This window comes from Pleurodeles waltl, chromosome 3_1, assembly GCF_031143425.1.
Source record: "Pleurodeles waltl isolate 20211129_DDA chromosome 3_1, aPleWal1.hap1.20221129, whole genome shotgun sequence".
In the NCBI taxonomy this organism is placed as follows: Eukaryota; Metazoa; Chordata; class Amphibia; order Caudata; family Salamandridae; genus Pleurodeles; species Pleurodeles waltl.
Window position 1 is genome coordinate 664458563 of NC_090440.1, and position 26106 is coordinate 664484668.

The window sequence follows — 26106 nt, forward strand, 5'->3', positions numbered from 1 at the left end:
TTTAGCGAGCCCCCTGGCTGCATCCTAAAGCATTGCAATTACTTATGTGTGTTAATATGTCATATTAGGTAGACAGTATTACAGAACACATTGCATACTTTTCTGTATATAATATTGGCCTTTCTTGCCGTGTTATTCCACTGGGCCGGTGCATAAGCAATAATGAAGTCCCTCAAGTCCCGTCTTTGAAGACGCTGTAATAAAATCTAGTACTAAGAGGGCCAGACATGATCCTATACTTTCTGTGAGTGTGGGCAGGGAGGGGTGACAGCGGAGGGAGGGTACCTTGCAGATGCTGTGCTGCTTGTCCAGGAAACACATTGTTTTAGTTGTTCACTGGCACAAGCGCTAACGCACAAATGGATCCCTTCTAGGTTACTGTCTTCTGTAACTGAGAAGAAATTAAAAGTGATGAGTGGAATGCTCGATTTAAGCTCAGCCGTTTGGGATTACGGTGGTCTGCATTACAGTCCATCGTTTTTTTTACCGCACTACTCAGCAGGGACCAACCTTGTACAAAATCAGACGAGATCCAATAGGCTATGTCCCCTTTGAAGGAGAACACAAGCAAACCTGGACTGGTTTCAGCCTTGTTCGGTCTCGTCTGTGAGGCACAACTTGAGTCCTGTGGGACAGAGAGCACATGATTCAACTTTGGGCAAACCTGTCACAGATATAGTATCTCATTGAGTAAAACAAAACAGTGAAAAATGACAGATGGAAAGCTTGATTTTATCTCAGCTATTGGTAATGTACCATGATGGACTGGAATGCAGCACAGAGAAGTTACCAGGGGCTTACAAATATTTCAAGCTTTCCATCTATTACTTTTAGCATCATCAATAAAAGTACAACAGCTCAATAGCCATAAAAAACACAATTTCTTTGTAGAAAATAACATTTTCCCTGTGTTCAGCAATTTTACTACGTACATAAGCCCCAAAACGTGAGACGGAGAAGGAGTATAGGAAATGGTGACATAAGCACAGAAAAATGGTCTGATACCAAAATAAGTTTGCTCGCTTGAAAGGCACAGCCTAACTATTTAGAGCCAGTAAAGTGTGCCCCCGCCCGCTACCCTTGCCAATCCCAGAGTACACACACACACCACATTATTTATAGATGTCTGAAGGACCCACATCTCATCCTTTTGAGCCTTGTTTAGCTTTAATTGCGATTGCTCTCAGTACATTCACCATGAAGATACCAAACACCTTCCACTGGAACTTTTAGATTAGCCTTTAGGCTGATTTTGAGAAGACAATCAAACTTCCACAGTTCCCTTCTTATCCTTAGTAGTGTTTTCCCTTTGACAACAGAATCCTTGCTCAGATCCAAGAAAAGTAGCTCTCAAAATTTCATGTATAGAGGCTTCGTCACATCTTCTGTCCACCATCTTCAGCCCTTTTGTGTGAAGATAAAATGCCCTCACTGATAGCCTCTGGGCTTTTTCTCCTTGAATGTGCATCAGATCCCCTACCAATGTTTACACAACATACAAAAGCACTTTTTCTGTCACCTCAGGAATAATTCATAATATACGTAATTGGGGGGGGGGGGGAAGCTGACCTTGGTTTGTATTAAAAAATCTCACATGTATAATTCGCAATTTCGGTATGTTCCCAGTGGTGCATTACTAAATAGCAACAGGATTTTCCGGTAGGGAAGAAAGCCGAACATCTGATTTTTGTTCCTTCTAGCTCTCACAGCCCGGCTCTTCAATGTATTATTAATTGCTCTCATTGTCTTATCAGTCCTCCTCAATATAGCCCTCAGATCTATGTGCATGGAACTGCTAGATTTCACTAGGATCTTCTCTCTTCATGTTAAATTAGATTCTTCTTTGGATTCTCTTTAGGCTTCCCCTCCGTATGCCTTGGTTTTTCTCTGAATGTGATCTTATTTCTTGCCCTTTTGTTTGAGTCCTCATGTAAGCCAAAGTATAGAAATGCTGTGCCACTTAACCTATTGTGTCGAGGACTGTTGAAATCATCTGTGGGTGTTGGGTAAAAGTGTTACATTGAGCCCACTATGTTTTTCACTTCATTCTATGTAGAATCTTTTTTTTTTTTTTTTTTGAGAAAACATGTTTAACTGTACCAAGCAGCTGCTGCATTTCGCACCACCTAGAGATGCGGCTGCCGTGCTGCCTAATTATAAATGAAGCCTGCCCTATGTTGGAAATTTTCTCTTTCTGCTGGGTCACCATATATTTTTGCCTTTTTGAGGAACCCTGTTTTTGCTGATTGAAGAACTCTGTGCACTTTCCCTCTGATAACCAGCGATGAGGTACCTGTGCTTCTCCTTCAACATGATGAATTTTTATGCCCCTAATTGGCATATTTGACTTACCTATAAGTGCCTACTGTATGCCACAATGTGTACACAGGGTCTTTGAGTTGAATGGCACTTGTGGCCTGCAGGACCCATTGTGCCTGCAAAGGACAATGCAAACATCACTGCAGGCCTAGCATATATGGCCTAGCTGTTGCACTTTCAAAACTGGAAGTTTAACCTGCCACAATTACACACGTTTGGCAGGTCAGTATCTTCCTTTTAAATATGTAACCCCTAAGTAGGTAGGCCCTTTTGTCCAGAAGCCAGGGGACATGGTATTTAAAAGTAGGACATGTAGGAATTTAATGTTATAAAGACCCCAAAAGGTAATTTTCACTGTGGCAAGGCTGGCTGTTTCATTGGAAAGCACTGGGTTATAATATTATATTTAACAATGCTCATTTCGGTTTGGAAACAGCTAAAACATATGTTGAAGACTCTTTTCTTAAAGGAAAAAATGATTTTATAGGAAAGGTCATTTTACAAAGTTACCTTTTTCCTGCCTAAAGCCTCGGGAGGCCCATTTGCATGAACTCCAATGATCACTTGGAAATAGAACCTTTGATTAGATGAGAAGTGGCCATCAGGACAGGGGCAAATGGCCTTGGGTGAGGGGAGATGTTGTGCTCCTTGACAGTATGGCCTGAGGCCCCCAGTAACTTGCTTGACTTCAAAGAGACCTACCCTGTCAAAGGCAAATGTGGCTAACAGCTGTGCCTCCCCACTTGTTTTGTCCCTCTACCCAGGCTTGCTCTAGTCCCAGTGGGCCTCTTTTTTGACATTAGTGTTAAATATTGATGCAGTGTCAAAACCTGCTTGACAGGTCTACTGGGGTTTTACATACTACATGTGGGGCACACCTCAAAAGGTGGGGACAGGGTGTCAAAACAATTTTTGTGTATCCTGTGTCTGGTTGCTGGAAAACTCAGCTTTGTTCTACCAGACTACTGCCTTTGAGTTTGTTGTGCATACAGGACCCACTTTAAACTGGATTTTAGTGTTAGATGTGGGAAAGAGTACAAGGATTACCACAGTACACTCCCCCCACACATCCCTCTGTCCTCAGAGCCCACGTTTACTGTGACTGCAGAGTTTCACCTTCTTGAAAATGTCCAAATTGGGTAGGGTTAACAACGAGAACTTTTACCCTTTTGTTTAGGGCATGCTTAGGGGTCATTCCTACCCACTAGCTCATGCCAGGCATGAATGTGGCTTATCTAGGCACCCACTTCAGAACATTCCTGGAACTGAGGAAGATCAGAAGAGGAGTGTACCTGCTGTCTGCACCCTGAAAAAAATTGAGGGTTGGGCCTGCTCTCTTGTACCCAGGACAAAGAAGTGGACTCCAGGGGTGTGACATCCTTTTCACAGTACAGGGATAAAACAAGCTACAGGAGGCCTTCCCTGCAACTGCCCAGCTGATCAGTGGCAACTGGACATATTTTGAGCAAATAATGGCAGGTAGGGGACCATTTACTGCACCACCCCTAGTAATCCCACAGTTCAAAACGGACATTGCCCACCTCTAAAGACCAGCTACTTAATGGTCAAACATTTAAAACATGTCTTCATAGTAGAGAAGCAACAAAAAATACACAGTGTACAAGAACGAGTCATCCAACAAGTAATGGACTTGTTCTTTGTATTAGTCTTTTTAATCGTGCTCTTAACCAGAATATTCAGCAGCCAACACGTTTCACCTTTTCACAAGCTTCCTCAGGGCAACATGTGAAGACAATGTATGGCACCAATCATGCCTTTCAGTATTGATAAAAAACTGTATTGAAAGTACTTTCAAAAGGGTATTAATAACCTTAGGTCGCAGCGCAAATGTCCAATAACCCTCAATCAATAACAATCAGGATTGGAGAATAAGTAATTTAATCTTCCATGTCATGTGGGTATGTACATGACATGCACTGACGTGTACACATGAACTTTTGTGCCATATTTGACGCAAATTGGAAGATTTAAAATGATTTTTTTTTATATTTGGCGGCCATGTTGGATTTCATTAGACTAAAGGTCATTATAGACAAGACCCACCTGAGGCCTTGCTCTTATATGATTACCATTACAAAGACAAATGTCTGTATCAACTATTAGCTTTCTATCACAAAGTGAATGATTTTTCAGTCTAACAGCCATACAAGAATATCTATTCGTTAACAATCAGGAGGTCGGAAGCCCAGCCACAGAGTTTCATCATATGGGTACCTCATCATTGTGTGCCCTGCTACCCTAGGGGTGCCCCTGTCCCATAACAGTAGTCTTGTTATGCTATTAACCTTCTAAAGGATAGAATTCAGGAACTCATAAGGCGTGTTCTGCAACATGTAGGGGACTTTTGGCAGGGAAATCATTTTATAAAGTGCAGCCCGTCCCATTGTGGACAGCAGAAATTTTCTACGTTGGTCAGCATCTAGCTTATAACCCTCCATGATCCTACCTAGATTATTACACATAAAGGCTGCATGATCCTTGGTGATGTAGATCCCTAGGTATGTGAACTCCTTCTCAGACCATTTGCACTGGCTTTCCCTGGCTGCTGCATATCGCCAGAGGGTGAGTGGGAATGCCATTGATTTGTGCCACTTTATGCAGACCCCTGCATATTCTCCAAATTTGCTAAGTGTTTCAAACAGCCTGGGGATTGATTGTTCTGGATCTGTCGCCTAGAGAAACAAGTCATCAGCAAATAGCAAGATCAAGTCTTCCTAATCTGCCTCCCATTTAACACCTCACAGTTAGGTGTTGCATCACAACTATTTGGCTAGGGGTTCCACCGTCAGAGCATGCAAAAGGGGAAAAAGGGGCATCTCTGTCTAATTCCACGACCCAAGCAGAATTCCCTTGAAACCACACCGTATACCTCGCACTCTTGCTATTGGGGCAGTATAGAGTAGTTCAACCCATGCTCGGAATTCTGGGCCAATCCCCATTTAATGCAGGACCGCAAAGTTAAGGCCACTCCAGGGAGACAAATGCATTCTCTGCATCCAAAGCTAGTATCACTGCTGGCTCCTGGATAGAGACTGCCTGTGCAAGGACCCCATACAAGCGTCTGAGGTTCTGCCCGATCGATCTATGGGTCATGAATTCAGATTGGCCCACGTGCATAAGCTTGTCCATGACTTGGTATAATCAAATGGCCAATATTGTGGGCTGTATCTGGGCCTCAAAATTCAGTAACGATATAGGTCAATATGAGGAGCAATCATCTGGTGGCTTGTGCTTTTTGTGGATAGGGATGATGTTAGCCACCCTAACGTCCTTAGGCAGGGGACCCTCCCTCCTAGCCTCGTTTAACATCCGAGTGGGTCTCCAACCTCTCCTCCAAGCATTTGAAGAAATCGGCAGGCAGTGCATTGGGTCTCTGTATCTTCCCCGAATACATTTGTTTGATGGCCTCCTGGATTTCTTTCATCTCTATTTTCTGATGTAACTGGGCCGCATCTTCTGAAGACAGGAATGGATAGGGAGGTCTTTCATGAATCCCTCCATCTTGTTCGGGGAACATCGTTGTTTGGACCAGTAAAGGTGTTCTAGGTATGTAGTACTGAGGGACTATTAGGGGGTCATTCTGACCCTGGCGGTCACCGACCACGGGAGCACCGCCAACAGGCTGGCGGTGCTCCCAAGGGCATTCTGACCGCGGCGGTTCAGCCGCGGTCAGAAAGGGTAAACCGGCGGTTTCCCGCCGGTTTACCGCTGCCCCATTGAATCCTCCATGGCGGCGGAGCGCGCTCCGCCGCCATGGGGATTCAGACACCCCCTACCGCCATCCTGTTCATGGCGGGAAACCCGCCATGAACAGGATGGCGGTAGGGGGTGCCGAGGGGCCCCCGTAATAGGGCCCCACAAAGTATTTCAGTGTCTGCTTTGCAGACACTGAAATACGCGACGGGTGCAACTGCACCCGTCGCACCCCTGCAACTACGCCGGCTCAATTCTGAGCCGGCGTCCACGTTGCAGGGGCATTTCCGCTGGGCCGGCGGGCGCTCTTTTGGAGAGCGCCCGCCGGCCCAGCGGAAATGTTTGAATGGCCGCCGCGGTCTTTTGACCGCGGTGCAGTCATTTGTCGGCGGGACCTTGGCGGACGGCGGAGGTCTGAATCAGGCCCTTAGTCACAGAACACATTTTTTGGTGTTTCATTCCATAACGCCCTGATCTTTATCAGTCCCTTTTAAAAGGCACAGCAAGGCTGGCTGGAGAAGGTAAGATAAGACGTATATGATTAATATGACATACTGTATTTTAGTTGCAACACCTTTATCACATCCTGGAGCAAGCTTTGACTGATCCCTATTGCCACTTTGAAGAGACAAGTTTCTAAAAGGAATAACTCTTTTCCAAAAGAAGTGAATAATCCATTCTGAAACAACAATTGTACACAATAGCATATTCCATAGATGCTGCCAATTAAACACCTATTGTCAAAACTCAATGAAAAGATCTCACAATATACTTTTGCTTTTTTCCTTTTAGAGACAAATATTGTGGGACATTTGAGAAATAGGTAGCAAAGCGATGTCAGAAGGTGCAGAGAAGTTTTGAGCCTGTTGAAGGTTTTTTGAGCAGAGAAATAAAAACAGTTTACTTATTACATTGGTAGGAATGTATGACAAAGCAAGCAAGATATTGCTAAGGGAATTCAGGACAGAAGCTATGATCTCTAGATCCCCGGTCGGGATATGTGCAGGGAAGGGTCCCACTGGGAGTGAGATTTAATTAAAAAAAAATGTCAAGAGGAGTAATAGAGTACGCAGAGTGCAGGCTGTATTTCATCAGACAAATTGAGGATGGTTCAAGATCACAAGCCTTTGTGAAGGTTGACTCAAGCGTCTCAAAACTAAGACATTTTAAAAAAAAAATTACATGGCAAATAAAGAGACACAGAATTGCAAAGATTGACAGATGCCTAAATGGACTTAGCAGAACACAAGGGTTCAACAAAATTTTTACCTCTTCTCCAGCCTCTTACTTTGTTTGCGGATTCTACTCACTTTTATCCACCTCCTCCGTCCATGCTCTAAGTTTCACCTGCTTATTACCAACTCTTTCTGGTTCAGCCCCCTCTTTTATCCACTTTACCCTTGTCTTATCTCCTGTTCACATCTCATCTGTCCTCAAGCACTTTATCTTCTCTCCTTGATTCTGCCACTCCTTTTCTCTAATCTTTCCACCCAGCCTCTCACTTTCTCTTGCCTCCATGTTTTCACTGGTTCTGCCTCCTTTACATCAATCTCTCCCTGTTCCCCAGCCTCTTCTTTCTGGTTCTGCTCCTGTTACATCCACTTCTTCCTTCCATGTGCTCCTCTTTACCACTCTTCTCCCCCTAGCCTCTTACCTTATTTTAGCTGTTATCTTCCTTTTCTTCCATCTATCACATTCCACCCTACCACTTTCTGAACATTTTTTACATTTTTGCATGGATTCTGCCTCTCCTGACATTACTCTCTTTTGCATGCTATTATAGGTGGACAAGCCACTGAATCTGTTCAGCTCAAGGTCCTCTTAGAACCGCGAGCCTAAAATGAGCCGAGGTCTCACAAGAGTTGACATGGCCTAGTGGCTATAGCTGCCCACCATGTATCGAGGGAAGCCAGGCTTCAATCCCTGCGTTGGCTCAGCATCCTTTGAATCCACACAAATCTCTGTGCTGGAAAAAAATGCTACAGGCTGTGTCTGTTGTGAAGCACTCTTATGACCATGGCCAGCATCCGTGCAAGGTTAAATTTCCACAAATACAGTGTGGACCCTGCCTGTCACCCAGGCTCTAGTCTCATGCTCCAAGAATTAAAGGCGAAGCATTAAGCTTTAGTCCTATAAAGAGATACCCATGTACTGGACGAATTGCATAGTGAGGAACTGGAAAATCTAGGATCAATCCTGGCTTCTCCTACATGACCAAATTGTGTGATCCTAGGCAAATGTTTTATTTCACAAACCTCCATTTTGTTCATAATCACACATTAGAGCACATCCAAATACATGCAGTCAGGGCGTGTGCTGTACAAAACTGCTTGTGTTTGCTGTAATAGACCATAATTTAGCTCCATGCTTAATAAAAATGTAGCCCACATTTATGGTGCACATGAACTATGTTAGGGCCAGTGGCATAACTTGATTTTGCGGTCACTGCATTTTCTGCATAATTATGAATTGCTGCATTTGCCACATAAATCATCTACTGCATAATCAGTAGTTTTTAACAAAGCAATTTTGTTTCTAGCTCAAATTAATCAAATGTTACTAAAACACAGCAATACTTGTTGCTGCACAGTGGAAAGCCCTTATCAAAGGTAAACTGGTCATCTTTTTGTTACTTATTGCAGTATTTGGGTGAATGAAAAAAAAAATGAGGTAATACTATCACAGTATGTGCCACTTTATGCCACATTATTAGCATTTTCTTGACGCATAAATTACTAAACATTGCTGCGTAATTTGGTCCTTTTTATCCCCAATTTCAGTTGCCCTGCTGGGAGTTCACTAAAACCTAAGCCACGGAAATTATTTGATTCTGTGATTCTTTCATCATAGTTATGGATTTGTCACAGCTGCCACATAATCCATAATTGTATGCAAAATCTGCATATTTTAACCCCCAAAAAATGTTTCTAGCTCAAACCGGTCAAAATTTACTAAAAACATGGCGACGTGTTCGTGCAGTGGAAGGCCCTTTGCAAAGGTTAACTGGTCATCTTTCAATTACTTTTTCTGCATTTGGTTGTTAAACTGGTACTAAGGCGAAATCTTTTCCTAGACAGTATTACCATGTGTAAAAATTACAAAATACGGAAGTCATACTAACAAAACGTGTGCTGCATTATGCTGCATAATTTGCCATTTTGTGCCACATAATTTAGTAAACGCTATCACATAATTTGGTGCTCCCCGTCGCATAATTTCGGTGGCCCTGACTAATATCATTATCCTCAGGGGAGGGATGTTTCTCAGTTCATGTTTAAAAACTCTCAATTTTATCAAGTAGATCTCGATGTAGTGATCTAATCTAAATGTACTAAGGTAAAATGCTTCTGTGTGTTAAATAAATGTGCTTTTTAAAATTTCACCTTCTCCCTTTCCTCCATCCTAGGTGAGTAATGCCCATTGGTGATGGGACATAATTCTTTCTTCTGTTGTCAGCAGTGGAGGCTGGTGAAACTTTTAAGTGGTGGGGCGAAAAGACCCATCATGAATTGCACTGAGCAAGGAACCAATGTGTGCAAGTCTATCTCTCCCACAGGGGATTAGAGAGGGTCCTGGAACTTATCAGTACAGTCACAGTAAAACCTGTTGCAAGGTGTACTGCTTGCTCTACTTTCAATGTATTTCAACAGCGCCGCTTTCCTACAATGTTCAGGGCGTATCTTCCACTGGTGCAGTAATACTGGGGTCCACTGCACCCTGATTACTGCTATATTTAACAGTTCAAAGAGCTGCCAGTGGACCCAGTTCCTTCCTTGAACCAGGGCCCTTGACACACTGGCTACGCCACTAATGCTTGCAGAGGAGCGAGACCCAGGGGTACCTCATTTATAGAATAGCAGAACTCTCATCTCCATGCAACAAGTAGACAGGGCCAGTGCTAGGTATGGGGAGCAGCCTAGGGCCTCGCTCCTGTTCATAACTAAGGAGCCTCGTGCCACCTTTCAAAAATACTTCAGTGTAAGGAGGCCCAGAGAACAGTGGTACAGCACTGCGGGCCCAAAGGAGGGGCCCTTCCCATGGGCCTGGCACAGCTATGAACAGAAAGGGCTTCAGAAATCTAATCACTGCATCTGCACTGGAACAGCGATTAGATAGGTACCTGAAGTGCCTTTAGGTGTAAAGTGAGCCTTCCCCCTATGTGAATGAAAAGCAGGGTGTCCTGCAGGGCTCACAACCAGGGGCAGCTCCTCCATTAGGGCGGAGGAGCAGAGACTTCCCCCTCCCTCCCCCCGTTACTGTATTTTGGTAAAAGGGGCGGGGCCGCGGGGTGATGAGCAGTGAGAGCACGTGTGTTTGGCCGGCCGTCTCAGACTGGCCAAACACACATGCGCAGTTGGCTCGCTCCAGCCCGGAGAGAGCCTGCACAGGCTCCCAGCCAATCCTGATGCTGCTTTGAGCAGTGTCAGGATGGGCCGCAGGGCAGGCTGAGAGCCTGTGCCTGCAGCCTGGAGCTACGAGGGATAGAGGAGCGGCGCGGCGGCAACGGAGGAGGTAAGTGTTGTTGAAAAATTATTTTTTGTTTCATTTTTTGTTTATCTACCCCTCCCTCCCCCACTCCACAGCACGCCGCACCACCCCTTCTGCTTGCCGCAACTGGTGTTGAGGTGTAATGACAATGATCGCTCTAGTCTTCTGTTATACACAGGAAAGAGGATCTGTCCCACTCAAGACGACAGCCCTATTCCCATTTTCAGAGGACACGTTCTCAGGGCCCTAATGAGCTCTCCTCTCTGATAACAGTAAGCTGTGAGCTGACAATGTGGGCTACTATTATCAAAGGTTGTCCCCCTCAAGACCAATGTGCATTGGTGCATCTATAAGTTCAATCAGCCAGGCAAAGTGAGGGCCCCTGGCACCAGTAGGCGTCGCTCTTCTAGGAGCAGCTTTTATGGGCATTCTTGGTAGCAAGGACTCCCAGCAAGGCTGTGCCAAACAATGTAAGCTGATTCATCACTTAAGGGTCAGGTTCTAGGACTGTGAGCCAGCCCTCTCAGACCTCCAAGAGTGCTTGCATCATACGAATCAAAGATCTATGAGCAGCACCCAAAACAGGGAACCAAAGGTCTGTGGGCAACATCAAATACAAGAAACCTAATGTCTCTCAAGAACTTCCAAAGGGGGGAACCAGGGGCTTACGAACAACATGCAGGGCGAGGAAACAAAGGCCTGTGAGCAACATCCAATAGAGGAACCACGGGTCTGTGAGCAACATCAAAGTAAGGTAATCGAAACCCTGAGAACAAGATTAAGCAGAAGGAACACAAGATCAGGAACTCATGGAAGTAAAAAAAAAAGTGCCTAGTGTCCTGTGATTATTTGCACACCCACAAACTCTACATGTATCCTGGTATAGGGAACAGTGGAAAAATGGCAGAATGCATAGCTGCAGGGAGAGGTAAATGAGTGTGGGCATTGTTTATTGTAAAAATAGCAGTGCCATCGAGTACAACATGATGTTTTTCAATGTCACATGGCCCCAAATGGTCTTACAAGACAAACAGGGCAATCCGCTGCTCAATAATGAGACAAGGGAGAACCTACAAGCACATTTAAATCTGAAAGGGTTTAGCTTTATGAAAACTGATTTTTGTAACTTTCGTATATGTTTAGGAAGACACTCAATGCCAACAAATGTATGTTTCAAAAGTTCAGAATGTTATATCTGGCTATGTCCAAAGAAAATAATTTGCAACCAAGTGTTCTAGCATGGAAAACGAGAAAATGGAACGTTAACCACTGGAGAAATTATGTTCCTCCATATTTCCCATTCTGTTATTTTTACAGTCCTATGGAAAATAAAAAGGTTTTCTCCTCAGCGCACGTCATGAATGACTCAAGAACTTGGTTGGCGCTGCTCTGATTTTGATCACCGTGCTTCAAAGAGCCAAAGGTCTGAATTGTCCACAACTAGAGTTGTATATTTCTAGTAAATAAAACAAGATCAATTTAGAACTTTCCATTTTGTTTCAATCAGATCGTCGCTTTCACTTTCATTTTTAATTTTCAAGTTTGTAATTGTATCATAGACAAACCATCTGGGTCCGTATCATGACAGGCCGAGTGTCTCTTTTGTGCGTGGGAAGTGTCTAAAGTTCAAACATATAACTCGGAATGTGTGCCAGTTAATGCATGACCTTTAGACAGGACACGTTTGAAACGGAGAGAGGCAATCATTGCTGACTGTTCACGCATTGTTTTTTTGAGGTTCATGCATTAACTCAGAAGTTTCGAGTCGCCTTTGTACCTTAGAGACTCGCACATAAAAACACTTTGCCTTCACACTATAATATAGATGCAGGCAGAGTCAAAGAGGCCGCCATGGCCTGTGTTATATAAAGTGGCGCAGTGTCCCTGTCTGCACTATGGCAGGCCACATCTTTAAACAAGTGTGCCGGGCACAAACACGGACAGTCCATCCGATTATAATCAACACGCAGCCGTAAAGGGCCGTTACCGGGGGCAGCGCATTAGTGGAAGGCAGAGTGGCTTGAAGCAGCCACTTCATCTTGTGCTCTGTGGGCAGCCCCCGCCTGCACTTCGAGGGGTGCCAGAGAGCCCCCTGTAGGCAGGTGCAGTGCATGACCCGCTGCCAGTTCGCATCTGCCTGGGGGTAAGACATTATCTGTACTCGGGGACTCTCCCTGGATGTGCCAGCACACTAACTTGGAGGTGCGCTGTGGCACAAGGAAGGACAGTAGGCTCCATTTGTAATACAGCTCATGATTGGCAAATCATCAAAGAAGCCATGTGGCCCTACTAGAAAGGTTCTTCTATTTCAAGCCTGACACTGGGCTCGACAGTGTGGACCTAGCGAAAATCCTAGATCCCATTTCCAGCTTAGATCCTCCAAAAGCAGCACCAACATTAAATCCCAATCTCTTTACTTTAAGAAAGACTAGCGCAAATACTTTGTACAAGATGCACTAGGGATATAACCCCCATTTGGTTAGCAATGTCCGGAAGTCACCAAAAACTGAAGTCCATTGAGCGGAGCAACAATTATCTTGTGAACAAGACTCTTATCCATCGAGCCCAATTCAAATCTGACATTTGTTCAAGTAAAGAATTTCCATGTAAATTGCCTACTAACTTATTGCTATTTTAAGATTTCTCTGATAACTTCAGGCAAGGAGTATTACCTGACACTGGGATGAACAAGTTTGCCAAATAGGTAAATAGTTCATTACTCCCTTCTAGCACCAACCTCAGCAGTGGTCCTCGTCCGAGCCACTTCGCCACAGTGTCAAAAGAAGAAGTCATTTCTTCTTTATCTCTAATGCTTACTTCAGCTCCTATATCTTCTTAGACAATCACTAAAGATACAGAAGCAACGTCATTGCTAAATTCCCTACTAAGTGGGGGGAGCAGAAAGTTAGAGACTTTACATTTTCTAATATTGTGGCACAAGTCATTAATTTGTGAGGTTGAATTACTGCTTTGTCCTACAATCTGCAGTCACATATACCAATTTAATATTAACATTTGTAGAAATACATGCTCTAGGGCTGCCTTGGACGACAAACGACAGATTACCAGGGCATTAAAGAAGATGCTTTACCCCAGCTATTAATTACATCTTTGGGCTGCTCGTGCAGCCTGCCGTCCCTTCATGATACTCTCCTGCCTGCAAGAGGTTTGCTAGGGCCATGAACCACTTTCTGCTCGCCACAGCAGTAAAGCAAAATAGGATGAATGGCTGTCACTTTTATTAGTCTCTGTGATAAATGGTTCCTGTTGGCTCATAAGTGGCAGTGCACAGAGCACGGCCTAGATGGAGTGAGATAACTTTGTTTTCTCAAGAAAGGGGTGGTGTCTGAAGTCTGCCTGAAGAGTGTGAACAGCTAGACTCGCACATTCTGGAACAATGTTTTTCTCCTGCTCCTAGAAATGACTCATCTTCCTAGGAGTGGAGTGGAGAGCTAGTAGCAAAGCAATTAGGTTAGGAGGTAGCTCATATGGGACCTTTCAAGTTAGTGCTTTGTGAGGTGAGACCTTCCCGGAACACACTATCCTTACTTCTTAGTGCAATACCATTAGGATATAAATATAATAATGGGAAGAAAGCAAGATTCCCCTTTATGCAGGTCTGTGTGTATTGAGTTGGTCTTTTTAGGAGCGTCAGTGTCATTTATTTACCAGATAGAGTACATTATTTATGATTATTGGCTACTGATTCTGTCCAGTGTTTAAGCTCTGCCCCCCACAACAAAGAGTTATGTTACTCTTGGATATAATACATGGAATGAAGCTTCTTAGTTCTCAACACAAAGCAAAGGCTCTGCATATGTGCACGTATGTTCTTTCCTCGCAGTAAGACACAGGAGGGATAGCACACACATTACACTTAGTGCATTCATAATCTCTACATTTCAGGGGCAGGCTAGCCTCTCTTGTTTTGAATCTTAATTTATTATGAAGTTTATTGCAGTTGGTACTGTCACGTCTCCATATTGTGCCCTATGTGCGGTGCATTTTACTTGCCGGCCTCATGCCACCCTTCCCTTGTGGTGCCTCCCTAACCGTAGTACTCCAAGTCATACTTGCTTCCCTAGTGGCGCCTTTCGGCCCCAAGCTCTCTCTATGGTTCCCCCTTCCAAGACGTCCGAAGCATTGGCCCTCCAGTTTTGTAACTAAGCAAGTTTCAGCTAGTTTGCACCTGCAGATTTCACATGTCTATTTAGGATACTCATGTTTCCACTGTGAACCATCGGGTTATACCATCATGCACTTGGGTTCTGTTGTAATTCTAATAGTGTCAATTATTATTTTCACCTACTACCGGTTTAGTCCATTTCCGTTGTTATTTAAAACATGATTTTCCCCCAGGTTCATTGGAATATTCCATGCTTTCACGTGGGTCACGTACCCTTTTGGAACACTTGGCTTACTGTATAAATAATCCTCTTTAAACTTGCATCAGTGCTTGGCCTCGAACCTGTTCCCGACATGCGCAAGCATTGTTCCTGCACTCACCTTCCAGCGTGCCAGTCCTGCACAAGCCTCTTCGCTGCAATTGTCTGCTGATCTGCCCGTAGCTTCCATCACTCTAGCCTTCCCATCCCCTTTTCCTCTCTGGGGGCTGTCGGTGGAACTAGGCAGTCATTAATTAGTACACTGTGCAGCCCCAGCTGGGATTGGAGGTCTATGAGCAGCATTTCAAAGATATGTCACCAAGTGTTTCCTCCCTCCCCCAAATTAAATGTTTGATTATTATTGCCTGAGAATGATGTCATTTAAATAGATACTGAGTTGAGCTTTAGTCCCATAAAATAGTCCAGTATCGGTAGAACACTCTGTAGACAAAATCGCTTTGCCAATGGATGAGACAGATACAGAATCCATAATGGAGTTCTGACCCAAAACTTTCTCAGAAATCCAGAACGTGAGCACAGGTGTAGAACTCTTCATCTTGTTTTATCCCTAAACCTAGAGAACCATTACTGCAGCTGAAAGAGACAGAATAAACGTAGCTACCAACACAAACATACAAAATACCACAGTTTCGACTTCGGGCAAGAAGTGATGAGAGCAACAAACCTTCAGTGTCTGAATAACAGATCTGCCACAATCTTCCATTCTAAAGTCCGGCAAACCAGAGAGCAGATATAAAGACCTTTGGTGCTCAAACTGAGGAAATTGCAACTTCAAACACATTATACAGGAATGCCATCAGATATATACATTCATTTTCAAGACCATTCAAAAGAACTCTGGGATCCATTTGAGGTGCTTAAGTTGAGCGTGGAGTCTATGTACAAATCTGAAGGCTCTCACAACATCCTTTACAGGGGAAATATAAAACTCCTTTGACATTTCTACCCAGTCAAAGAAATTAACTAGACTGACATCCCATGCATAGCTAAGTCCACCTCAAGGCTTTTCACAAGGTGAAACAATGTGCATCATATGGAAATCCACCTGCAGCGTATGATCCTATGGCATTACAAATCACCACTCGAGAAACACAGGATAATACACAAGATCATAACACCTAAGTAGCCAGTTCTCAAGGTCAGAGTGGAGAATCAAATGCCTCGTGGAATGTATCAAATCTCAAACTCAATGGTAAGTAGGAGAATGACATGCGGAAATGGTGCAGGGGCAGATAATAAGAGAGAATCTAGAGAAAAGATGAACAGAACCAGTATTTCATAAATAAAGGAAGAGAAGTCATGAAATTCTGCTCCCAATTGACAATGGCAGGAATTACAGTAAAAACCTGTTCAATTGCTACACAGCTAGGAAACCTATATACTGTCTAGGCATGGAAACAATAATGACAAAGTATTTACAACCCATGGAAGCCATCCTGAGCACCACGTCGTATTGGGATGCCTGTTAACATACTAAAATAGACATCCATCAAATGTGCCATGAATTTCATCCTTTTATTTAGCAACATCTTAATAAATGCAGCCTTCCGTCATGCCGGAAGGGCACAATTTTTCAGCTCCTCTCTAACAAGTCAGACTTGAACAACTACTGATTAATATCATTACTGGATTCAGACGATCTGTGCCAGACTATTCATAGCAAAATTAGACATCTGGACCAAGGACTATACACAGCCAGGATTTCAAACGGACTGCTCAACACTTGATAACATCTTCACTCCAATAATATGCGCCTGTAACAGAACCCCAGAGAAAAAATCTTTGCATGCTTTGTGGATTACAGTGCAGCACTTGATCATGTTGATTGTGTGAGGCTCTGAATCAGCTGCAAGTCTGGGGTTTGATAACTCATTATTGAAATTAATGTTCAAGTTGTACATGGACACCTGAATCCAGGTGCGATTTACCTCAGCTGGAGAAGTGACACCTAAAATGTAAACACTGAATAATCTTAAATAGGGGGTTATCTTGCCACCAATTCTGAGTGTATTGCTAACCAATACACTAAAGGGCTTCAGAGATTAATTACTCTCTGATTTGACTGATTAAAACAACCAGAACTGTCTAATGCTTTGCCACTGTTAATTTGGTTTGGCATACTATATTGCAAAAGCATTCCAAGACTGATGTATATGCATGGCAACTCATGCGGATGCATAAGCGTCCATATTAGAATGCTTTTTGTCAAAGTATACCAAAAGATAATTCACAAATGTTTTCCAATGCCTGCTGCCAGAGACAGCAACCAAGGTAAAAGGCACGTCATGGAGCAGAACTAAGTTGGCAGTATTAAACAAAAACCCCTACCCTCTCCTTTTTATGCTTTGTTTGTATTAACAGTGATAAGTAGAAAGGAGATACTTATGGTAACACATTTTTTCTATGCTTTGGGTAATTATAGAAAAGACAAAATCTCTCGGCATGTTTATAAACATTCCGTGCTAAAACGCCTTTTATCAAATCTGACAAACTGATTCTAATAACTTTTTGCAACCAATGTCTAACTGATTTTTGGTGTGATTTATCATGCACTTCAGGTTCTACTTTTATTATCCATGTTTACAGACATTTTATCTCTTTCAATGAGAGAACATCACACCAAGTATTTAAGCAGTTTGTGAGAACAGTGATATTGTGATCACGTATGATAAGGAATACAGTACTCCCGCCCATACACTATTAGGATGTTGCAAGTCATCTCAGAGTTCAACCTTTGCCCTCATTCCTCTGCATGGTCATGTAACTCCTTACATTACATGGACATTGCAAGTAGATGACTTGCAATATCCATGTAATGTAACTCCTTACATTACATGGACATTGCAAGTAGATGACTTGCAATATCCATGTACTGTATGGCAGGAAGCACTTTACCCCATATATTAATGTAATCTTGTTAGCTGGCAAACCACAAAACTGTAAACATTGTAGATATTGGCTTACTGTGCTGTAGAAGTCATTAAGAAAACTGCTTAAGTCTTCAGACATTTCCGACAAACAAGACATAAGCACGTGTTTTGTTGTTCTAAAAGGATACAATAGTAGTCACCAAACGCATTATGTATGTGTTTTAATCATATTTTCAGTTAATACCAGAGCCATGCTTGTCTGACAGGAGCAATACAAAAATGCACACAGTGGACGGACATTAAAAGAAAGAACTTTCATTAATTTATATTCCATGGGAGCCAGTCATTAATTTCCTTATTACAGCAGAGTTGTGACGTCAAACACCTATAATAACTAAATGGATTAGCTACTCAACAGCAATAAGGTATTACAGCCTGTGTGTGCATCGCAGCTGCAGTTTATACTAGAAATAGCTTTTCATGCTTCTGATCTTTTTTTTTAATTTTTAAATGAACAGAGATGAGCAGAGAGGACATACTTATGCAAACGTTTCTTTTGTGCATGTTACAGGACATTACAGGAAACATAGATTCTCCATGCTTCTATACATTCTAAGCTATAGCATTTTCTACATCTGACTTACATTACACGGATGCTAATATCCTTTTTGACAACCCATTATTAAATGTGCGCACATCCAGCAGTTTAGTTGTCGTTATGGAAGACATGCTGATAATTAATAAATTTGCAGATAAACGAAAAAAACAAAAATAAACAATTTGTAAGCCAATCTTTATTGGTGTCTTTGTCACAGTGTCTTGGAAAGTAAAACCTTGCTTCGGCAAAGCTGTTGACGTGTGAGCAATGTAATAAAGCCCAGGGGGCGTCTAAATAGAAAATAAATGCACAACACTCTATTAATGTCCCCAGCTACGGATTTCCTGTGTGGCTTCCCATTTAGTTTAAGTGCAGTGTTAACACTGCAGTGGTACACTCCGCCCATCAGATAGGTGTTTGACATCAAAAGGCTACTGCTCTCTCCTATGGTCCTGACAGTTTTCTTTCTGAGGTAGTTCATCCCACTATGAGGAGGCATAAAACTGTGGGAGGAGGCATAAAAGTGAGGCACAGACTGAGCATGAGGAGCATCGTTCTTTTGTTTATGGCACTTCGATTTTGTTTTCAATTATACTATGTCAAAACAAATGCCATTTGGCAAAAACAAAAAACTGTGACACCTTCTGCTTTTGTCAACGTACCCATAGAGCATTGTGTGTGGTCCAGTGTTTTTCTCGAATGTGAATCATGGTCACAATTTCAATAAGGAGAGATTATTAACACATATACACTTATCATATAAACCCAACAAAAAACTTTATCAGAAATAAAAGTTTGGCATTAGACTGTAATGCTCAGAACAGCCCCTACAGGACACCACAATGAAAACAGCATTTGTAAGAAACCTGGCCATGTTACTATATAGTTAGTCCCTAGAGGGCATAACCACACGAAACAAAAATGACTAAGTATTGCAGTGTAACCATATATTTGGCCCCTAGAGTGTGTAGTGCATAACACATTTTCAGGGCTACCGGGTCTAGTGCAATGATATTACAAACAAGTCCCTTAAAACACAAACTACTCAGCTGTAAAACAAAAGTTCCAGCCATGAGAGAGATTACAAAGACACTGAATGGAGGAAGAGGTTATTATTTTGGGGTCCCCACTAACCTAGTGTGGGGACTAAGAGACGATCTAGACAAACAGTAAGTTGTAGTGAATGTTTTCAAGGTGGTCTCATTGTCCTAGGACCAGAGCAAAAATGTTTTGTAAAAGAATGCCCTGCACAGCATTACTGGATATGACCTAGTGCAGCAAATATTGTAGTGTGTTGACTAAAATGCTCATATTAGCCGCTAGAGGACACCACAATAAAAATATCATTTGTAAGAAACATGGTCATACACCATAAAATGAGTCCCTAGAGGGTGTAACCACATGAAAATAGAATGGCACAAAGTAATGTAATGCAACCATATATTTAGCCCCTAGAGGGCATAGTGCCTTACACATTTGCAGACCTAGTAGGCCTATGCCAATACTAAGGCCTTTAGAGCACACACTACTCCAAACTGTAAAACAAAAGCTTTAGCGATAAGAGAGCTTAGAAAGGGACTGAGTTTTGGGAGGGTTATTATTTTGCTGTCCCCACTTACCTAGTGTGGGGACCCATAGATGGCCTAAACAGAAAGACTGTGTCATGCTGAACGTTTTGGTGGTGTGGGCCTATTGTCCTAGGACCACCACAGGCTAAGTTATGGGCAAAGATGTTTTAAAAAAGAATGCTTGCAAAGCATTATGAGTTGAGTGCCGGGAGAACTGTGTTATGGTTTTCTGTGTTTTTTAGTAAAGTATTAATCAATTATAAGTGTTTTTGGGAAAGCTATGGAACGTGAAGAGGAGAGCCAAAAGAAATGACTGAGATTAGGTAACAGTGTGAACGATATGACCGGTGCTCGAATACCGCCAATGGTGTTTACGTTGTTCATGCGCCAAGAGGGCCATGCCTGCCATGCAGCACAGAGGGAAGAGACAAAAGAAAAAAATAGTTCACCCATGCTGAAGTATATCAGCAATTGTGCAATAATCCATGTAACAGGGTCTGTCTCCAAGGCGGTAACAAAGCAGCCTCAAGGTGGGACAAAGCATTTACCAATGACGTCAAGGGATTCTTGAAAGGCAAGCCCACGAACGAGTGAAAGTGATGATGGGCATGGTTAAAATCCCACAATAACAGGTCAAAGCGCTTGTGAGCTTGATCTAATGATAGTAAAGCACACTATTAGGACCCATAACTTCAACTGAGGTTTCAGGTCACTGCTGACTATTAAATTAGGTACACGATTCTAGCTCCAATGTATGTTAGTTTAGCTCCTACTAGATATTTAAGGGTACCTACAACTAAGAACATGTGAAACAATCACCTATGCTGCCGTTGCCATCACTCTGACAAAAAGAGGACAGCGAGTTGCAGTATGATAGTGTTTAAGCTTACTCATCATTCTAGTGGGCAGGTTAAGGAATCTTTAAAGCATTCCCTTTGCATTTGTCGCGGATTAGTTTCTATGAAAGTTCTGTGTTTAAAACATATGGTTGAATCCGCATATTTGTTAACTTTATGAAATAAGTATCATTCAGGACTGAAGTAGTGTTGTCATATTCATGGTCTCGGTTAAAGGTAAAGTAATGTAAGGGTCCATTTTGTATTTTAAGTTGTTACTGTGTTATATCGATGTAATTATAATTGCATTGTATATAATACACCTGTGTTTTTTAATCTGCTTTGCATGGTATAAACCAAAAAGTGTATATCCACTATACTAATAACCTAAACTAAACTACCCCTGCAGGATGAACACATCTTTAACAAGACGAATGCTGCATGGAGAACTCAAAAACACAAATGGGGCACCTGTCAGTTCACTGTAAGTAAACTGAAAAAAATAGAAAATGAAAATGACCCTAACTCTGCGGTTTAAACATCGTAGCAGATCACCCAGAAAGCTAAACAACATGCAACTTGCATTTTCTTCAGAAGTAAAACAGTGGGGTAACGAAACTTGGGGGGGCGCCCCTGCAAAGTATCTTGAGGGGGCCCCTCCCCCGGACCCGGTCGGTGGCCTGCCGCCCGTGCACAGTGTACTGTGCTGGTGCGGGCCCCTGGAGCGCGGGGGCCTTTGTTACGCTACTGAAGTACAGTAACTAAAGTGAGAACGCCGGCCAAGACGTGAAGGCAAGCTCGTCATGAGCCTGAATCGAGGGAATGCGTGCATGTTCTCGGGCTTCCAGAGTGATGATGGGAGATTCTTCTCCCTTTCCTACCAGGACTGACATTTCACACGTAAAGTGAAATAGGGTACACTTGCACTTAAACTCTATTGTTTAATTTCCTTTAACTGTTTTGAACATATAGAAATTGAAACAAGTTTCCCATCTACACTTAACGTCGTTACTGATTCTTTGAAAATGCCCGCCACTGCCTCCGGGCTGTTTTTCTATCGGGTATTAAAAAGAAACAGAAGAGAATCCTTACCATCTGCTCCTCTTCCCGGCTCTCACTGGAGTCCTCGGGTCTCCTCTGGAGCGATGAGGCCTGGGCTCCGGCCATTCTCCTTCCTGCGTCCGTCCCCTCGGCCAGCCGCTCGCCATCTGTGGAAAGGAACGTAGGTGTGCATGAGTGCGCCTGCATAGCCTAAAGTTTCCCATCAAACACCAATAGCTGGCCCACACAGGAGCTCTCGGATTGTCAAAACGGGGAAGTCCTAAGTGTTATGCTACTGCCTGAAAATCCAATGCACTTCGAATTTGGTAGCTTTCTTGTGTGCCTTTCGATCTAGATGGTTGTTGGAGACCAGACCTGCCGAGTCGCCAAATGTTCTGCATAGTAAGCAGATTTTACACAGAAATTGTTTCCAACTCACACAAATCAAACGTTTTTAAAATTTCATCACGAGTTGCTATGCCTCGGATGGCACTTTTCAATAATTATTTGGGCACTGTTAGCTGTTGATTGCTTTATTTAACCACTTAAAGAAATGGCAATGATGCCTCCATAGGGGAACGGCTATTGTCTGCAGCAGGAAACAGAGAACTTAAACAAATGTAAGTCAAACAGGATGGCCAGGATGATTCCTTCGTTGTTAAGGTTTTTCTAAATCCAATAGTAACACAAAATCATGTTTTCATAAAAACAGTTACTTCAAAAGGGCACTGACCCTGTAGAAGAATCACAAACATGCTACACCCTTTGTCCAGTGGTCCCATGGCTTGAACACTAAAATGCCTATAAAACAGGACCACAATAGTGTTCTGCATTGTAGTTTTTAATTGATAGATAAGCCCCATAATTTGGCTTTTCTGCCACAAAATTTAGTCAACCTTGCATCATAATTTGGTCCTCCACTGCTGTAAAATTCTAGTGGCCCTAGTTATATATTTCTAGAAATGTTTCAGCCCCTGTTTACAGGTCACGGTATACCTTCTTAAGGACAGGCTGAATGGCCAATGCAAATTTTGCCCAAGGTGATATCAGAAAAAGCATGTAGAGATATTCATTTGTACAAGCTGAATGGAACATGTTTAATTCACCTCAGCAGTTAAGATTATTAAATATGATCATCCCTCGGTTGTAATTCATAGAAATAAAAGTCCCTGAACATAGTAAGAAACTACTATCACCATTCTGAATTTAATTCCAGGAAACTTTCCTGCCACAACCCCAAAATGATACAAGTGAGGCTCAAGAGGTAAATCCAAAGAAACGGATTTAAAGAAAACAATTTTCCTATGGTTTGGTTGTAGTTTCCTTCAAATATTTTTGATAAAAACTGTTGTAACAACGTACTAAGTAGCAGTACAACAGGCCTTTACCTACTTTGGACTGCTAGAAATTGAAGAAGATAACAAAAGAAAAGAGGAGATAATCACTCTCAATGTTAAGGGAGTCAGGGCAGTTTTATCTTTTGTGCTCAAAGCATCTGGATCGCTAAGCGAAATATTCCTGGTGGATGTCCTTACATTTAAATTAGATTTGAAAAAGCACCAAAACAGAGATAATGCTTGGGACATCCTGACGTCACGGCTGCATAATGTGCAGTTGGTTCTTAAGTAATTTTGCTAATATAATCTTTTAGTGCTGCCTTCCATACTGTGAATGTTATTGAGACTGCAGCCTGCTGAGTAACTGCAGCAGGTGCAAAGCTCTGCAGAGCTCTGGTTAACTACAGGTGAGAGGCGTGGAAAGAAGCTCAAAGTGTATATCAGCTCAAGAAGGTAGGATGATACAGCAACGAAAATTGCCCCACATCTTCTGAAGATGTTTTTGGAGTGCTGAGAGAACGGAGTATTACCCAAAGGTCAGAGAGTAGCTAACATAGTGGTCCTACATGAGGAAAAGGATGCCTCTTACAGGCCAATATAATTGCTAAATGCAGGGGTGAAAATTCTGGTGAAGCTTTTAGCGATGCGATTAGTTAAGGTGATCCGATCACTGGTCCATACGGATCAATCTGGCTTCATGCCGGGGAGAAACAGTGCTCAATCTGCGGCGACTGCATGGTGTCCTGGGCCGTGCGTCAAGAATTCTAGAGGCAGCCCTTGTGCTGTCACTCGATGTGCAGATGGCATTTGACACAGTGGAGTGCCCGTTACTGCATGCAGTACTGGAGAAGGTGGGGTTTTTGCCCCCGCTTTGTCTCCTGGATATGGCTTCTGTATTCCACTATTCCACCTCCGACGAAGTATGAGACAGGGATGTCTGCTCTTCCCCCCCTAATATATGCCCTGGTCCTGGTGCTGCTCACGGCCTGAATCTGAAGGGACCCTTTGATGAGAGGACTACAATGGATGGCAAACTGGGAGGACAGGATGTTCATATACACAGATGACATCCTCCTTGATGTAACTGACTCAACTCTCCCTCTCAATAGAATAACCAACATATCCACACTCTTCCTTTGCAACTCGGGTTACATTATTACCTAGAGCAAGTCTTTCATCTATGTCCTAGATGAACCTATACTGCGTCTACCTGACGGATGCGCATCTCGGGTGGTCACAGGAGGTTTCGGCTACCTGGGGATTTACATTACCAGAGACCCTGACGCGATCTACTTCCATAACTTCGAACCACCGCTTGCATGCTTACAAGGGGACATTCAACATTGGAGGGCCTCGCCCTGATCCATCCTGGGTAAGGCTGCCTTTTTTTTTTTTTTTAATGATGGCCCTCCCCCGCTTTTTATACATACTCCAAAATACACTCTACCCAGTCCTGTGGGTCCGACTTTCAAGCAATCGACAGTGCAACATACACTCATCTCTGGATGGAGGGTCTCATCAGATAGCTCTCCAGAAATTAACAAGAGGATGGTATGATGGAGGGATTGCTCTTCCTGATCTCCAAAAATATTAATGGGTGTCACAATCAATAATTGTCAATCACTGGGTTCATCTATCGGAAGATGAACCGGCCTATAGAATGGACAAAAGAAACATGCACCCAGGGGGGTCATTTAGCAGCCATCTATGGGGAACAGCGCACCACACCCTTTCCCGTCCTTACAGAGGTTACTCTAGCTCTCTGCACACTGTACTAAATGCGATGGGCTGGCAGAATAAAATCACAGAAAAAACTCCTCCATAGGACACCATGCGATTAGGCAGTCTTGCCTGACAGGGGGGCTTTGCCTAATGGTACCTTACTGGCCTTCCTAGGGTAGGTGACTTGTGGAAACAGGGTGAGGTGCTTCCATTCGCACACTTACAAAGTGAGTACCTGGATGGTGCCCACTGAGACCTATCGATATCTGCAAATCCGTCATGCATTACAAAAAGTACTCTCAAAGGGTCAAGAGTTGTGGAATCCTCCCCACTAGAAGGTCGTTTTTTAGATGAATACATGGCCAGAAGTGCGATCTCACTCACCTACCAAAAGTTGATAAATAATTCCCTTTACACCAGACTCCCTTTACGAGAGAGCTGGGAACGAGACCTGGGAGGCTTGGAAGATGACGAATAGCCAGAGGCCCTGACATTTCACAGGGAGGAGGCCATTAGCTCAGATTTCGCCTGACGCAGTTCAAAATCTTCTATAGGTGTTATTATGCACATACGACACTGGCCAAAATGGGTACAGCAGGTACAGCACTCTCCCCAAGAAATGTGGTCAGGAGGGGACCTATTTTCATATGATAATGTTCTGCCCGATACTCCAGAAATATCGGACAGATGTGATTGACTATATCAACAGTGTATGTGGGTGTGATATGGAACCATCAGCAAAGTGGTGCCTCCTGAATATTTGGGATGAAACCAATCTGGACTGCATGGACCACCTCTATCGTACACCGGAATTGATGGTGGCTAACCACACCATAACATGGCTATGGGGAGCTGAACCACCACCACTGCTCGATGGGTGGAAGTGAGATATGGACTGGTGTATGTGGGCAGAGAGAGTGGTCTATGAAAGCAGAGGCTGTCCTAACAAGTGGACAAAAATGTGGGGGAAATGGAATGCATATCAGGGAGAGTTGTATGCTCCTATTAAAAACATTCACCAAGATTCCTAGGGTCAAAGATGCCAGAATTTTGATGCTGCAAAGTGAGTTGCGGGGGGGGGGAGAATGGATGTTTCTGGGGTTAAAGAGTAAAGATGGGCGATATTTGCTGTTAAATGTCAAGAAAAAGATCTTTTAAAAAAAAAGGTAGGATGAGATAAGAGGCTATGCCAGACACCAATTCCAGG

General features: G+C 43.1%; 1 protein-coding gene across 2 annotated transcripts in view; it reads right to left on the minus strand.

The window, feature by feature from the left end:
* The window catches only part of B4GALNT4 (beta-1,4-N-acetyl-galactosaminyltransferase 4), a 701168-nt gene that overhangs the window by 466708 nt on the left and 208354 nt on the right, over window positions 1-26106 (minus strand). For both annotated transcript variants that reach the window (XM_069223201.1, XM_069223202.1), the window contains exon 2: window positions 21892-22007. In XM_069223201.1, the coding sequence (XP_069079302.1) occupies window positions 21892-22007 (116 nt within the window). The remainder of the gene's footprint in view (window positions 1-21891; window positions 22008-26106) is intronic.